General features: G+C 33.1%; 2 protein-coding genes across 4 annotated transcripts in view; one reads left to right on the top strand and one right to left on the bottom strand.

Moving 5' to 3' along the window:
- LOC142332273 (chitooligosaccharidolytic beta-N-acetylglucosaminidase-like) overlaps positions 1-15,135 on the bottom strand; it is a 54,978-nt gene extending 39,843 nt beyond the window's left edge. Inside the window, exon 1 of the mRNA XM_075378600.1 lies at positions 15,016-15,135. The gene's annotated coding sequence lies outside the window, so the exon portion shown is untranslated. The remainder of the gene's footprint in view (positions 1-15,015) is intronic.
- The window catches only part of LOC142332274 (dymeclin), a 77,324-nt gene that overhangs the window by 5,089 nt on the left and 56,479 nt on the right, over positions 1-15,756 (top strand). For 2 of the 3 annotated variants that reach the window (XM_075378603.1, XM_075378601.1), the window contains exon 2: positions 9,443-9,615. In XM_075378603.1, the coding sequence (XP_075234718.1) occupies positions 9,470-9,615 (146 nt within the window). In that variant the 5' untranslated portion in view covers positions 9,443-9,469. The remainder of the gene's footprint in view (positions 1-9,442; positions 9,616-15,756) is intronic. The other variant, XM_075378602.1, reaches the window with a different exon arrangement.

The following is a 15,756-nucleotide window of genomic DNA, read 5'->3' as shown; positions in this document are numbered from 1 at the left end:
AAGAAATTTCAACGTTCCGTAAGTTCATTGAGGGAATATACCAAAATATTAATACTAAAGAACAAGCATTGTAATTTTTTTTTTTTTACCTTTTGCTTTGGATTTTAACTTTTTTTTTTTTTAGTTCATCTATTTTGGGGCTAATAGGAGTTTTAATATGAATTAAATAAGTTGTAAAATTAAAATAAATTAAAACAAAAGTAAAACAAGTTCATTTTACATGAAAAAGAAAATGTTTGTCTCAATTCATGGCTTGGTCATCTTTTGAGTTGATAGGTTACCAATGAATTATTACATTCTCTTTGCTATCATTGGCCGCCCACAAAGAGTTGGTTAAATAAATTAAATAATCTTTGAATTTAGTAACAAGTAATTTTTGTAATATAAAATTTTAAATTATAAAAAAATTAAGTTGTATTTACACACAAAAAGCTTATACAATTAAAAAAAATTTGTACAGTATGGCAGGAAAAAATTTTCTTATATATCCATAACCCGCCGCTCATTTCTCTCTTCAGATAATGTTCCTAATGAGATCTAGACACGTGCACAGATGGACACATACACAGCACATATATTAGAGATTTGTCCCAAAAGTAAGTGTACTGATTTTTATTAACTTGTACGAAGTAAAGGAAGTATTAAGTATAATTTGGTTATTTTGGACGTGTTGTTTTTTATTATATAAGTTTTGGATATCGGATTGTTTTTTGTAGTGCGTGTGATGACATTTTAACCTTATTTCCAGTTTGTAATAAGAGCTATAATTGTGTGTCATTTACTTGGTTGTTTACTTGTTGAAGGAAGCCAGGTGGCTGTTATCTTGGTTGATAACATTATTATTTGTTATCTAAACATTCTTAATAAGTTTAATTTTCATTTTATTTTATTTTTTTACTTTAATATTCATATGAAGATATGTATATTTTATTTCATTATTATTATTATAAATTTATTTGATTTATTTTGTATACAGAGTTATCTGTGAGGCAGGTGCCTGTTTTCGTATATTACGCCAGCGAGGGCGTAACATGGGTTTTTCGACGATAAAGAAGAACTTTGTATTAATTTTTCAGTAGAGTATACCAATTCAGAGATAAATGAAGGAACCTGGTACGCTCCCCAGGTGGAGGCAAGATGGTCAAGAAGAGCAAGCCTGATGAGGATTGGCCCCTTCTATTTCACTAAAAGCGAAACGAGAGTCGCCATGGAGGTAACGGAGTACCAAAAAGGAAGGTAACAGTGATGGTGACCAGACCGACGGCACTGAAATGGGGATCATTTGCTGCAGGAGATACATCTAATGTTGTCAATAGTACAGCAGAACGCGAATACGAAAAGAGAACTGAAGGAATGTGCATACCGAATCCTTTATAGTGCAAGAGAGATCGAGATCACTAATCCTATATGAGCTATCGTTTCCGAAATTCACACACACACAAGGATATTCAGACCGATCCAGATCTAGAGGCAGATGAGACAGGCAGACAAATAAGAATATCCTATCGAGAGAAAGTAGAGAGTGTCCTGAATTCCGGGGATATCAGCGATCTAGCAGAGATAATAAGGATCCTTTGGCAAAAAGATGTACTGAGATAAGTTAAGGTGATGCGCGGGGCTTCCGTTCTTCAAAGGAAGAAGGATCCCGAGTTGTCTTAGTGCCTAAGGGTAATTGGACAAAAAGTCCATCTACAACAGCTATTAAAGAGCTGGCTCTTTAATCCTGTAGAACTAGGGAATCCTGTTCGATATCCGAATTGGGAATATGATGGAACAATCCAAGAGCCGTAAATGGAGACCTTCGATGACCCAGTCGCGGTTGTTTTCTGAGCCAATTGCCTATTGGATTTCGGCCAGACAAAAATGGAACCCGGATGATTTCTTGTCAGTGCTGTGGGAAGAATATACTAAACTCAGTCCTAGACTTGGCCAGACATGAAAAAACGCTTACTAGTGGCCTAATGAAATCACAGCCCTAAGAGCTTCGATACAAGTGGCCAGACGGAAACTCCAAAGAGTGAGACACAACCGCCTGGGTGAAGAGGGAGCCGAAGTTGTCTTCAAAAGAGCAAGAAAGGAATTATGTGTGGCAATAAAATCTTCCAAGCGCGAAGCCTGGAATAGAATGGAGTTGTATGACAACCCTTGGGGTAAGGCGTAGCAGATACTGATGAAGAAATTCGGTGCGCTCCTCCCACTTTTATCGAGGGCGCAGGTGCGGAAAGCTATCTTTGACCTTTTACTGACGGAAGAAGTTAATCGGACTGCTGTCATATGTAACGAGGAAGACGATTCTCCATCCATGAACTGTGCTGGGCAATCACTCGATCAGCACTAAGAAAAGTTCTGGGCCTACTTCTCAAAGGTCTCACGGACACTCACCTTTGGTTAGTATTAAAGGCTCTAAACAAAGTTTTGAGTACGGGCTGTTTCCCGATGACGTGGAAAGAAGGCAGACTACTGCTCATTCCTAAATCAAAGTCGACCGATCGTGCCCCGACTTATCAGCCGATCTGTCTTCTGCCCACTTTTTGGCAAACTATAAAAGAGGTTATTAGCTGAGAGAATATGGACCGAATTAAATGTGACAGGGGTTCTTTCGCCAGCCCAATATGGGTTTATAAAGGCCAGATCCACTATGGATGCCCTTCAGAGAATGGTTAACTGCATAGATATGAGCAGGGCGGGCACCAGGAGGACCAGAAAGATTACCTTGATGGTCCTCCTGGATGTCCGCAATGCTTTTAAGAGCATCCCTTGGGAGGTGGTGTTGAAAGAATTGCATGACAGAAATATCAGTTCATATTTGAGAACGACTATAAGAGATTTCTTTCTGACAGAGAATTACGTATGATGAAAGAGGAGGGTGAAGTCAGAGTCCAGATGGGGTTGGGCGTTCTGCAGGTATCTGTTCTTAGCCCTCTGTTTTGGAACTTTCCCTTCGATGGAATTCGTTGAAGAAGTTAAATTAATCGCCTACGCCGACGACCTGGCGATGTTGATGTCAGGATGATCGGTGGATAAAGTGAAGAGCTCGGTTAGTAGAGCTATAAATCGTGTGAGCAGATGGTTAAAGTCACGACGACTATATCTTGAACCCAAAAAGACCCAGGTGCCCGCAGTTGTTGGACGGCGCAGAATTCAACGGATCAACATTTTGATAGACTTCACCAAGTAGAAATGATCCCATTTGTGAAATACTTAGGTGTGTGGTTTCAAAAGTCGGGATTATACTAAAATCACCTTCAGGAAATTTCGGACAAGGCAGAGAAAGTAATAACTCCCTAGACGGCTGAGGGGTGGCATATGAGGACCGCGGGCAGCAAAGCGGAGGCTGTTGCTGTCTGTGGCGACTTCGGTGGTTCTTTATGCGGTCCCCGCTGGGTTTTGCGCTTTCAGTAGCCTGAAAAATGTGAGGAAGTTAAATGCACTGTAAAGAAGAACCAACTTGAAAATCACTACAGCGTATCGGATGGTCTCCACTGCGGCGGCAGGAGTCCTAGTGGGGTTCCTACCGATCAGTTACTGGCCCTCTAACGAAAGCGTATTTATGAAAGAATGGACAAAGAAGGGGCTGCCGAACTTTTAATCTGACTATGGCAAGAAATACGGGACTCTGCGCAGACAGGCGTTTGGACGCGCCGCTTGGCCGCTTGATACCCTAACTACCCCAGTTTGGTATCAAGCTTCATGGCTGGGGAGGGAGCATGGGGAGGTGGAATATTACACCTTCCAACTGTTCTCTGGTCATGGAGGATTTGGTGACCAAATACAGTCAATACATTATTCTGGTTATGGAGGATTTGGAGGAGTAAATTCCGAAGAAGAGAGTTACCTAATTGTGTGAGTTTTTGGACTCAGCATACTTTCTTTGAATGTCCAAGATGGGACGAAACCTGAGGAAGACATAACTGAGGAACGTCTCCTCTGATACTATTGTTTTGTTTGTTCTCTGAGGCTCAGAGGAATGGAAGGCGATTGAAAAACTGGCAAGGAATATTCTAACAAAGAAAATTATAGAGAGTGGGTCAGAGATATGGGGTCTTGAGAAAAAAGAAAGACCGAGTCCTGGTCGTTGGGAAAGGCCCGGGAACGACATATTCGGGCCCGAGCCGGGCCCGAATATGTCGTTCCCGGAGGATGAGCCATCCTCCGTCGGCGATTTGCGGCAGGCAAAATGGGGTATTAAATCAAAATGTATAGACCGAATACCGGTCCCTGGAGGGGGGCCTAGGAACGACATAGTCGAGCCTGGCTAACCCCCCTCTTGCAATTAGAGTCAGGCAAATGGGGAACAAATAAATTAAGAAATAAAAGATCTAATTGGCAAGCTGACCTGCCGTACCGGATATTATGCCGGCAGGCAGGAAGGCTAGTTTGAGTTACAAGGGCACTCACCTGGGTTGAGTAATTGGGCTGCTTAGCTGCAGATCCAGTCCCAGGCGCATAGGGATTAAAAAAAGAAAAAAGATTTCAACAGAAATATCCATTTGACTGTCCTCCAATCCATTTTGACTATTGTCGGCGTGATGTCTGCATATATGTATGTATCTTAAATATTTAACTCAAAAATGATTAGAAGTTGAAATTTTGGATTTAGGACTGTTGTAACATTTAGTTGTGCACCTCCCCTTTTGATTACAATCGACTGAACCAAAAGTGTCCAAAAAAACCCAAAAACCAAAAGGATTTGGATTTTGGACTTAAGAAATTTTGCAGTTAAGAAACACTGCAGTAATAAGCTCTCATTGAGAGCTTTTCAATGATTATCATAAGTAATAATTATTTTCATCAGTTCCAGAGTTATAGCCAAATAAAATTTTAATTAATGAAAAATTTGTAAATTACAAGAGGAAGGCACATCGGTTCAATCAGACTTTATCTCCTTGTTTCTAATTTTTTTTTTTCAATTTAAATACATTGATTTATTAATATTAATCTCTGATTGTAAAAATAAAATTTACAATAAATAATAATTCAATAATAACAATAAAAAAATGAAACACTATCAGAACTTATTAATGAAATAATATTATATGTACTTTTCATTTTTTTAAATGTGTATATGTAATTTAATAGGTTTACAAGGAAGTGGTATGGTGTCCACATCAGATATTTTATTTCATTATATATTGGACTTACCTGAAATTATTAGTTATCTCCTTTGAAGTTTCCTTTGGGAAGTTGCACAGCAGTTCAAACATTTCTTCCACTTTTCATAGAAGTACTGGAAGTCATTTTCCGTAAGTGTGTGTAGTTCATCGGTTACAGTTTTTTATATTATTGATCGTCCTAAAATGACGACCCTTCAACATCAATTTCAACTTAGGGAAGAGAGAGAAATTGTACAGAGCTAGATCTGGGCTGTAGGGAGGTTGTGGAATTAGGGGAATGTTTTTCTTCACCAGAAATTCTCAAATTGAAAGCAAAATCTGAGCTGGCACGTTATCATGGTGCAGCACCCAGTCATGTGCAGTGTCCGTTCAGACTTGCTGGACTTATTTTCAAAGTTTTTCCAAGACATATTTATAAAACGTTCTATTAACTGTTTGTCCTGGAGGTACAAATATGTGTACAATGCACAGCTCGCACCACTTCCACATTTTCATAGTTTGTTGACAAGGTTGGTCTTCCAGAACGAGGGTCATCAATGTTTTCTTGGCCCTCTTTGAAAGCTTTGTGCCACTTAAAAGCTGTAATTCTCGATAGAGTGGCATCTGCATAATCTTTGGTTAAAGAATCAAATATTTTTGCAGCAGACTTGTTGAGTTTCACACAAAATTTGGTAGCGTAATGTTGTTCAATATTTTATTCCATTGTAAACGTAACAAGGCTATAAAACTCGACCATACCCAAACAGCAGTAGCACGCAACCGACTCAACCAATTCAGTTGAAACAAGTATGCAGCCAAGGTCACACTAGCTATGCACCGTTATACATCAAGAACATTTTACATTACCTGTTTGTCTGTAGGGAAATCAGTAGACTCTTTTGGGGCAAACCTTGTATTCATACACCTAACCTACTACTTGTACCAACATGACAGCTCTTTGACATGCCATCTATAAATGTAATGAAAAGATTGTACGAAAACATGGAAGGTTGTGGTAAGGTGGGTCATATATGTTCTCAACCCTTCAATGTTTGGAAAGGAGCGAGATAAATATTGCCTTATGTCAAACCTGCAGTTTTTTTTTTTCATTTAATTTAATTGTCAGGAAGTGGACCAGGGAGTCCTATAAAATAGTCTGTCTGTTTGGGAGAATAACTAAATAGTCATGAAATTGGACAAAGATTATTAAGAAAGTATGGTTCATTAATTGATTGAAGAGTATAGCAAGTGAGAGACTTGATGTTGATTTAAAAAAATAAAATTTTGTAGTTGAAAGTGATGGACTTGTCAAAGGTGACAGGAAAATTTTAACAAATAGAGGGATGTTAAAATTGACAACTACAAATAAGTTTGTGGTTTCTTGACTTCTGATACTTTAAATAATGTGGGTAAAGGAATGATTGTTACCAAAGAAGGTTGCTAACTGTTCTTTGTAATGAACAAAATTTGTTTGAACAAAATTGTAATGAAAATTTGTTTGTTTGATATGTTGATAGAGTATCCAGATACAGTTCAGAAGCCCAGACTTTTATCATCTAAAATGATTTATCAAGTCTTGGAAATGTGTTTTTGGAGAACATTTTGATTTAAAATCATGGGTTATGTTAGAAATAAGTTCATTTGAAATAGAGTTTAGGTGAGAACAATAACTTAACATGATGGTACTGGCACTTAATGTAGAATATCTGATTCTAAGGAATCTTGAGTACAGCTACATGCAAATTAATCTGAACACAGATGTTATTTAATAAAAATTAACTTTATCTAGAAAAGGGTATGTCCTTTATTTTTAATCACATCATGTACACAATTTGGCATCAATTCAACATGTTTACTACACATTTTAAAAATTTCTTTATCATCAAACCATATCGATATTGTTGCTTTAATGAGATAAATGTTTGTGGTACAATTTATTTTCGAGAGTTGTTTTTTTGAATATTACCCAAAGGTTTTCAATTGGGTTAAATCTTGGGAGTTACCTGGTCACTGGTGCACTTTGATGTTTTGTTTTTCAAAATATATTTCCACTTTTTTAGTAGTACGGCATGTTGCCAAAAAATGTTACTGGAAAATTCTGTTTCCCTTGGGGATTAGTTTTGAAGTTGTTTCTCAACTCTTTTCTTTGGAATCTTGATATATTCATCACTTTTCAACATACCATCTACTGGAAGCAATGAACAAGGGCCTTCAAATATAAAACAACCCGAAAATATTTTTTCTGGGGATATTTAACTGATTGTTTGATATGAGCCAGTGATGTATTTTCATCTGATGCTTTTCTAACAATCCTGTGCCTTTGAACCTAAAATGTGACTTGTCGGAAAACATAACATTTTTCCAGTTTTCTTTGGTCCAGTTACCAAATGTTTTAGCCCATAAGAACCGTTTTTTTGGACAATGCTGATGTTAAAAGCTGCATTTTAGCTGGCCAACAAGCTTTCTATCTAGCTGCAAGAAGTCGGCGTGTAACACTTATGTGCAAATAAATCTGTTCCACTGGCTGCTAATACTTGATTTAAGTCCACAGCAAATAATTTTGGGTCAGGTTTACTTTTTACTAATAATAATCAATTCTGTGTTGGAGTAGTTTTCTTATAGCCACATTTGCCTTTCCTTTGATGTGAAAAGGAAAAATTTTCTTCATGTTGTTTTAAAATAGCATTCTTTCAATTATACATGCGAGTCTATCACCTCTGAAATAGTTCTCTTGGGAAGCCTTGCAACACTACAAACGGTTTTCCTACTCTTCATAAGTGTTGGAACTCAGAAACCGAATATCTTTCAGATGGTTGGTTACATTTTTATTTTTATGTTTCTGCTGTTGCAAAATGGTGTCCTTTGAGATGTTTTTTTAAAGTTGGGTTCAAGAAAAGTCTTATGGACTCAAATCAGGTGAATAAGGCGGTTGAGGAATTGCAGGAATGTTTAGTTTTTCTTTGCCAAAAACTCATTGAGAGTGCAGTGTGATGAGGTGCATTGTCATAATGCAGTATCCAGTTGTCTTTGATGGTTGGTCTCACGTGGGCAACTCTTTTCCTAAGTCTTTCAAGAATTTCTCGGTAAACATATTGATTTACAGTCCGTGCTGCAGGCAAAAACTCCTTATAGGCAATGCCATTACTATTGAAGAAACAAATTAGCATGGTTTTCATTATTGATTTGCTCATTTTTGCTTTTTTGGGACGTGGTGAGTTTGAAGTGTGCCACTCCTTTCTCTGGCATTTTGTTTCTGTATCTTATTCAAATACAGATTCATCAACAGTAATAACAATTTTTTAGAAAATCAGAATGAGTTTCAATTCGTCCTAGAAGATCGCAGCACATTTCCACCCTGTTGTTTTCTGTTGAACAGTGAGGTTTTTGGGACCAATTTTGTACAAAGTTTTTTCATGTCAAATTCGTTTGTCAAAGTTTTATGGACTGTTATATGGTTCAAATTCAATTGTTCGGCAGTCATTCTGACAGTTAATTGCAGGTCGCTACTGTTTCAAATCTGATTCGCCCAAAATTGTCATCAGTATTTGACATTAACAGTCTTCTAGAGCGTGAATCGTCCACAACTGATTCCTAGCCATCTGAAAATACTTTAAACCACCTAAAAACTTGGGCTCGTGACAGAGCATCATCTCCATACGCTCTTTTCAATTTTGAAAAAGTGATAGTAGAATTATCACAGAGTTTAATATAAAACCAGATTGCCCAACATTGCTCATAATTAGTATCGTTCAGTTTTGTAACTCACAGCAAAAACTCGTTTTGGGAAAAGTTTTTTATGTCTTACGTGGCAACAATAGACTAAAAATATGAATATTTAGCATAAATCAGCTGTTTACTAGTAAACCATATGTTTACTAGTAACTTTACAGTATTGCCACTTTGGCTGCCAAAAAAACTAGTCTCATTACTTTATTTGCAAACCTCGTGTATATCTATATATATATATTTTAGTAGGGAAATTTAGTATTTTTTTGGGAGGTGATAAAATTATTTGTGCTATACTTGCTCTGCAAATGAATGAATACAATTAACTTGTGATTTTTATTTTAAAATTATATTTAAATAGCCATGTGTGTATGGTTTATATTTATATATTTACATTAAGAAAACAAGCTACAGGGAAGTCCTCTATGCTTTCATTGTATGTTCATAATAAATAATTAAAGTATATTATGGAGCCAAATGCCTTTGATAATTGTACATTTAAAATCTTTTAAGAAATTAAAAACCCTTAAATCAATTTTTTATGATTTTAAAATTTATTAAAAATATAGATAAGAATCTTTATTAAAAAAATAAATAAAATTAATTATGTATTTTTTTTTCAGTGCAGATGTGATTGTTAAATACAGAAAATGGGTACATCTAGTAGCCAGCATGCTAACTCAAGCAGGCCTACAAATGAATTTTTATTACAGTTTGTTGGAGAAGAATATATATCACCTGATGATCAGTTTTGGAATTCATTTTTATCTTTTACACTAAAACCACCTGCTTCAATGTAAGTATTTTTATGATAAGATTATCCATTTTTTTATATTTTTTTAGGTACAGTGAAATTTCTGCTTAAAAATTTATTTATTTTTTGTTAAAAATTGTTGAACTGGAATATTTGATTATAACACATTATTATTTGCTTCATTATAAAATCCATCATAATATATTATTGTAAATTGTTGAAAATGTAATTAATTCAGTTATTTGATTAAACAACATCAGTTCATTAGCCATTCTGTATGTACCTTTTGCTTTTTACATTTTAAGTGTTATTTATGACCAAATGCACTGATTTCAGTGATATTTTTATTTTGTAGAGGGATGTATTCTGGTGATTCCACATTAAATTTTTTCGGTATAAAATATATAGAAGCATTTTAAACAAAAAATTACACGATCACATAGATGAAGTTTCAAAGACACTTCCTGTTCATCTTCAGCATAGGATTACTAAAGTGTAGTCTGAAATAATTTTGTTCTTCAATTTATTTTCATGGGAAACTTGAAGAAAATTATTTTGGAATTGAAGTAAAAAGAAGTAATACATAAGTCTGCTTTCTAAATAAATAGCTGTAGTCATACTCTTTAACAGTTATTTTAATATTTTTCTCCATTCTTTTTCTTGATTTTGCAAATTTTGTGTTTCTTCCAATCAGCTTATTTTCATAACAGTAGTATTAATTTGTTTATAGTTTAACTCCAGGTATAAAATGTAAAAACTTTCTAATACTAATTTACTAATAAAATAACTACACTATTCTCTGCTTTAAAAAATAAGAAGCTTGACATTGAGGAGTTATATCATACTAACCAAGAACGGAAAAATTAGTTTTTTACCATTCCTGTTCTTTTCTATATTTTTTTTATACAAGGTGTGATTTGCTTGAAGAAACCCCATCAGAAATATGGAAAATTATGCAGAAATAGAATCCCACCTTATCGCTCATAATCTTGTGCACTCTATTACTTCATTAATATAAATATTAAAAAGATAGTGTGTAGGTATGTTGAGAAAATAGATTTATTATTTGTATTCAAGTTTTTAAAAAATGTTTAAACCAATGATTGCTTCCAATATGCTAATTATTTAAATTGTTATTTCAGCTTCTAATAAATATGGGAATTTTTTGCATCAAACCATCTATTTGAAAATTACGATTTTGAAATGAATATTGTCATAATTTCATAACATAATATTAATTTTTAATATATAACCCTGTTTATCCTGTGAAGGATAAAAGAGTTTTGAAAGTAAAAAATATTTTCCAACCCATTTCAAGATGGTAAATTCAATTATCAGAAAGGAATAGTACAATTGTTTCACAAAGCTTCACGTACAGCAAGATGTTTGAACAAGTACAAGGTTTGCATTATATTCTGTCTATTATAAAATCAATAATACTTTCAGTACCGTAATATCTTGAAGCTGCCATAAAAAAAAATCAGATGTGAACACCACATGACTTCCTTATACACCTATTAAATTAATTACATGTACACATTTCTTGCTGCACCTCATTTAAAATTATTTCATTTGAAAGTGAGATACGATCCTTCAGTTCTTTAATAAAGTGGACAGTTACACAATTGCTAAAATATTAGTTTTTATTAACATATTTCTTAAGAGAAATTGTCTTAAAAATTTCCTTAGCATTTTATTTTAGTTTATTTATTAATTTTGTTTCACATAGATAATTGGTGTAAGTGAGAACGTGTCGGATCCAAAACTATTCACACATCGGTTTGAATGCAATTTCATATACATATATTTTTTTTAATTCACCTATTTAATTTAAATATATTGATTTATTAATAATTATTAACCTCTCATTATAAAAACTTTTGAATTAAAATGAAAAGTACATAAAATTTTATTTCACTTATAATTTTTTATTTTTTACCTTTTTTTTGTATTGTTATTGTTGAATTATTATTTATTGTTAACATTTTTTTACAGTCTGAGGTTAATTAATAAAATCAATATATTTAGTTAAAGTATATGTATATGAAATCTGATTCGAACCGATGTACCTTCCCCTTGTAAGATCCAAATATTTCATTAATTAAAATTTTATTTGGTTATAACTCTGGAACCAATGAAAATAAGTACCACTCATGATTTATCATTGAAAAGCCTTCAATTTACTGCAGTTAAGAAAACTCCAAAATCCAAATGTTTCAAAAACCCCCACTTTATTTAAAGGCCTGTCTGTATACACATTTTTGGCCCTGTTGATTAGAATCAAAAGGGGAGGTGCACAACTAGATGTTGCAACAGTCCTAAATACAAAATTTCAACATTCTACAACTAATCATTTTTTAGTTATGCTTGATACAAACGTACATATGTACAGACTTCATGCCAAAACTAGTCAAAATGGGTTCAGGGATGGTCAAAATGGATATTGCCATTGAAATCTGAAAACCAAAATTTTTCACAATCACAATACTTCCTTTAATTCGTACAAACTTCCCAATTTATTTTCAATTTTATTTTTGATTTTGATTGTGATGGTTGATCTTTATGCTATATCAATTTGATATTAATCTATGATAATTACAAGCAAAGATCTCCGACAAATTGTCTACATGATCATGAATTTTTTTTTTAAATCTTCTACTTATGTTATCTTAAAGAAATTTATTATGTGATCAATGGAAAAAATTTTGTTATAACAAAAATAATATTTGAAGCTAATGCAGTTAGTAGAAGTAGTACTTAAGCTTACAAGACTACCACCTGGACATCTCTGCATTTCATTTTGGTTAGACTTCATATTTTTTTTTTTATTTCTTGTCATTAAAAAGAGTAAGTTAGTATTAATTTGCATCAGCCCATAAATTAATGGGGAGAAATATTAAATAGATTTATAAAAAAAATAAAATATTCAAGTCAAATTGAGTAGAACATTCTCAGTTTTTAAGCCATTTAAAATTTTTAATGAATTAAATTTTATTGATTAATATAAGAAACATTAAACATTAATTTTTTTAATATCACAAATGCTGACCGACAAGCATAATTTTAAAATGTGTAGAAAACTAACAGTTATAAACTTAATATTCACTAACACATTTCAAACCATATAGTTTCACATTAAATCTAAGCTTTTACAATGATTATTCAAAGTTAACTCATCTCATCAATGTCACCTGAAGGTAACATAGTAGTATTCATTGACGTGTCATATCTACCTCAGACAAATAATTTTGACATTGATTCAGTTTTACTCAAAATAAATGTAAAGAAATATAATTTATATCGTGCTATCACATGTAAACAAAGAGTTAACAAAAATTTGGATACCATTTTGCCTTGAAACAAATTTTATATTTACTTTCCCATCTAAGTGGCACTATAGCTCTAGAAGGGGGAAAGTATTATAATTAGTCCAGTTTGGACATAGACAGTTTTCATCGGATCTTGACCTTTAAACATCTACAGAACCCAAAATACCAGATGGAAATTTTCCCGACATTAATGTTCATTTGTACGTGTGAATATTCAGTGTTGGCCTCTAAATCACCTTATATCTCCAGAACTACTGCACCGATTTTGACCAAACTTGGTCTACGTATGGGGCATTGATGACATTAAATTTTCAACTTAAAAGGTCAAGTAGGTGAGGCTATAGAGCAAGGTCATCCTCAGTGTCTCAAGATTTCACCTAATTAAGGTCATATTTTTCTTAGGCACATTTGTTAACAATTAAAAATAACAATATTTTTTTAAAAAAATTTCAAAAATCGCACCCCCACCTCAAAAAATGCTGTAGTAGTTGTCTGCTATATTTTTATGTCACAGGTGAACGGTAGAATTAAATAAATTAATAATATTTAAAGTGTAAAAAAGTTACTTGGTCTGGCTGGGTCACAAACAATTGCCCGGTTGAGTTGTTATCTGGTGAGTTAAACCTTGTGGCTATACCAGTCAAGCGAAATTTGTTCCATGTAAGTTGTGAATTTACATTAGTTTAGTTAATGCCTATCATTGCCGCTAGTGCTGCCACACCCATGTGAATTAAATATGGTATGCACGCACTTTAGTTAGAACTAAGTTGTGTGTGTAAGCCATGCATTAGAAACAACCCACAGTTGTAGAACATTCCCGGAATGCAGCTTTATCTGTGTGACAGGAAAGTCTTACAACTTTGTCAGATTTTTTTTTAGTTTCCCACAGAACATTCTTGCTACAGGAATGAAAAAAAAATCATAGGAATATATTAATATTAATTGAAAAAAATACAATTCAAATCTAATACAGTACAAGGTGTGACTATTAAATAACGAGACATGCTGCTACAGAAGAACTGCGTTTGCGCCAAATTCGTATGACTGACAACTGTGTAGCATTAAGCCTTCTCTTTCGACTGTTGCCACTCCAGTTTCTGTAGAGATATTAGTCTGGTCGTGGCCTTCATTTGGATAACATATGTTTTTTGTTATGTCAAAATAATTGTGTTTTATTAGAGCAAAAAATTGTGAAATTTTGTATGAAACTTGGAAAAACTGCTACTGAAACTTATCTGTTATTAAAAGAAGTGTATGGTAATGAATGTTTATCACATGCTCAAGTTTTTGAGTGGTTTAAGTGTTTCCAAGATGGCCGAGAAGATGAAGATGATGATCACTCAGGTCGCCCTTCCACATAAAGAACGGATAAAAATATTGAAAAAGTTGGTAATCTGACCATCGGTTAACTATTCTTGTCTTTTATTCAAGGTCCTTGCTTGAGGAGGAGAGGAGGAGGTCCTTGCTTATGGAGTTTAAAAACTCCATAAAAAAATAAGAGAAAATAACAAGATTTCAGACCGTTGAAGCTGTGAAAGAAAAAGCTCACAGAAGAAAGTATTCTTCTTTTCCATTGTTCAAAACAGTGCTGGAAGTCTCCAGCACTGGAAAATTTGCAAGGAGCATTATAGAGATAGAGGAGGGATGTATATTGAAGGGGATAATAACTAAATATGTATAAATTTAAAATAAAATATTTTACAGCATTAGTGTTGTTATTTAATAGCTACACCATATCCAGAATATGTTTCTTCTAAACTAAAAAAGTTGCAACAAACATCAGCTGACATTAAGAAATGTCTAGGTCAGTGTCATTGAAGATGTTGCTGCTAAGAAAAGCTGAAAGTATATTGATAAAATTTAAAAAAGCTTAGTGTGAAATAAATCTTGTTTATTAAAAATCATTTTTATTTACTTGGTTTTTATTGGACCAAAAATAAATATTTTTGTCACAATAAATTTTTATATATTTTTGTTTGACAGTGTTATTTCTTTACCCACATATTACTAATGCAGTATTTATCATAGATATCACTTATTTTATTGTACAGTAGTTATTTTTAAAATCATATGCTTGATGAATATAAAATTAGCTATGCACATGCATATTTACCTTATTATAAACCAATAGGATGAATTGTTATGATATGTTTTTGAGTCCTTGTCAATTGTATAGGCTATTTATGTTTTATCACTCTAAGAAATATATGTCTTTGCTTTGAAACAATCTGAGTAAAACTGTTATACATATTTCATTGATTACTAGACACGTTCATTTTGATGTTTTTCTAACCTTCTGTTTATGAATATTTATGAGATTTCTACTTTGGTTTTGCATTCATATTGTTATTAATTATTTTACATTGTTAATAATTTTTGTTTTATTCATTATTTCAAATCAAAAAAGTACAAACCGATCTAGCTGTTGTATTATTTGGTTGTATTATTTCTCTCAGATATTTAAAATAGTTTACCTTTTAAATTTTTATTTAATATTTTGTGTTTAAAAACTTTGGTAAATCTTTTTTGTTAGAAAAAACTTCATTTTTTAAAATTATATTTATAATCTTGTTTTATCTGCATTTTCTTTTAGAATATGGATTCTAAGAATATGGATATCTTTTAGATATGGATTTGAAGTTCGGTCTCATTTTCATTGTTTACCAAAATTGCAAATATCTGAAAAGCCAAATAATGTACCATTTTATTATAAAGACAAATTTTAAATTTTGAATTTCTCCTTGTAATTTATAATTTTTTGTCTAGGTCTGTATGTATTAATATAATTATTATACAGTCGAGTGGGAAGAAGCCACTAAGTATCTTTAACTATAAAACATTCTCAAAAACTAGC

Source organism: Lycorma delicatula, chromosome 11, assembly GCF_047948215.1.
Source record: "Lycorma delicatula isolate Av1 chromosome 11, ASM4794821v1, whole genome shotgun sequence".
Taxonomy (NCBI): Eukaryota; Metazoa; Arthropoda; class Insecta; order Hemiptera; family Fulgoridae; genus Lycorma; species Lycorma delicatula.
The sequence above is the reverse complement of the archived record's forward strand: the minus strand, read 5'-3'. Positions and strand labels throughout refer to the sequence as shown.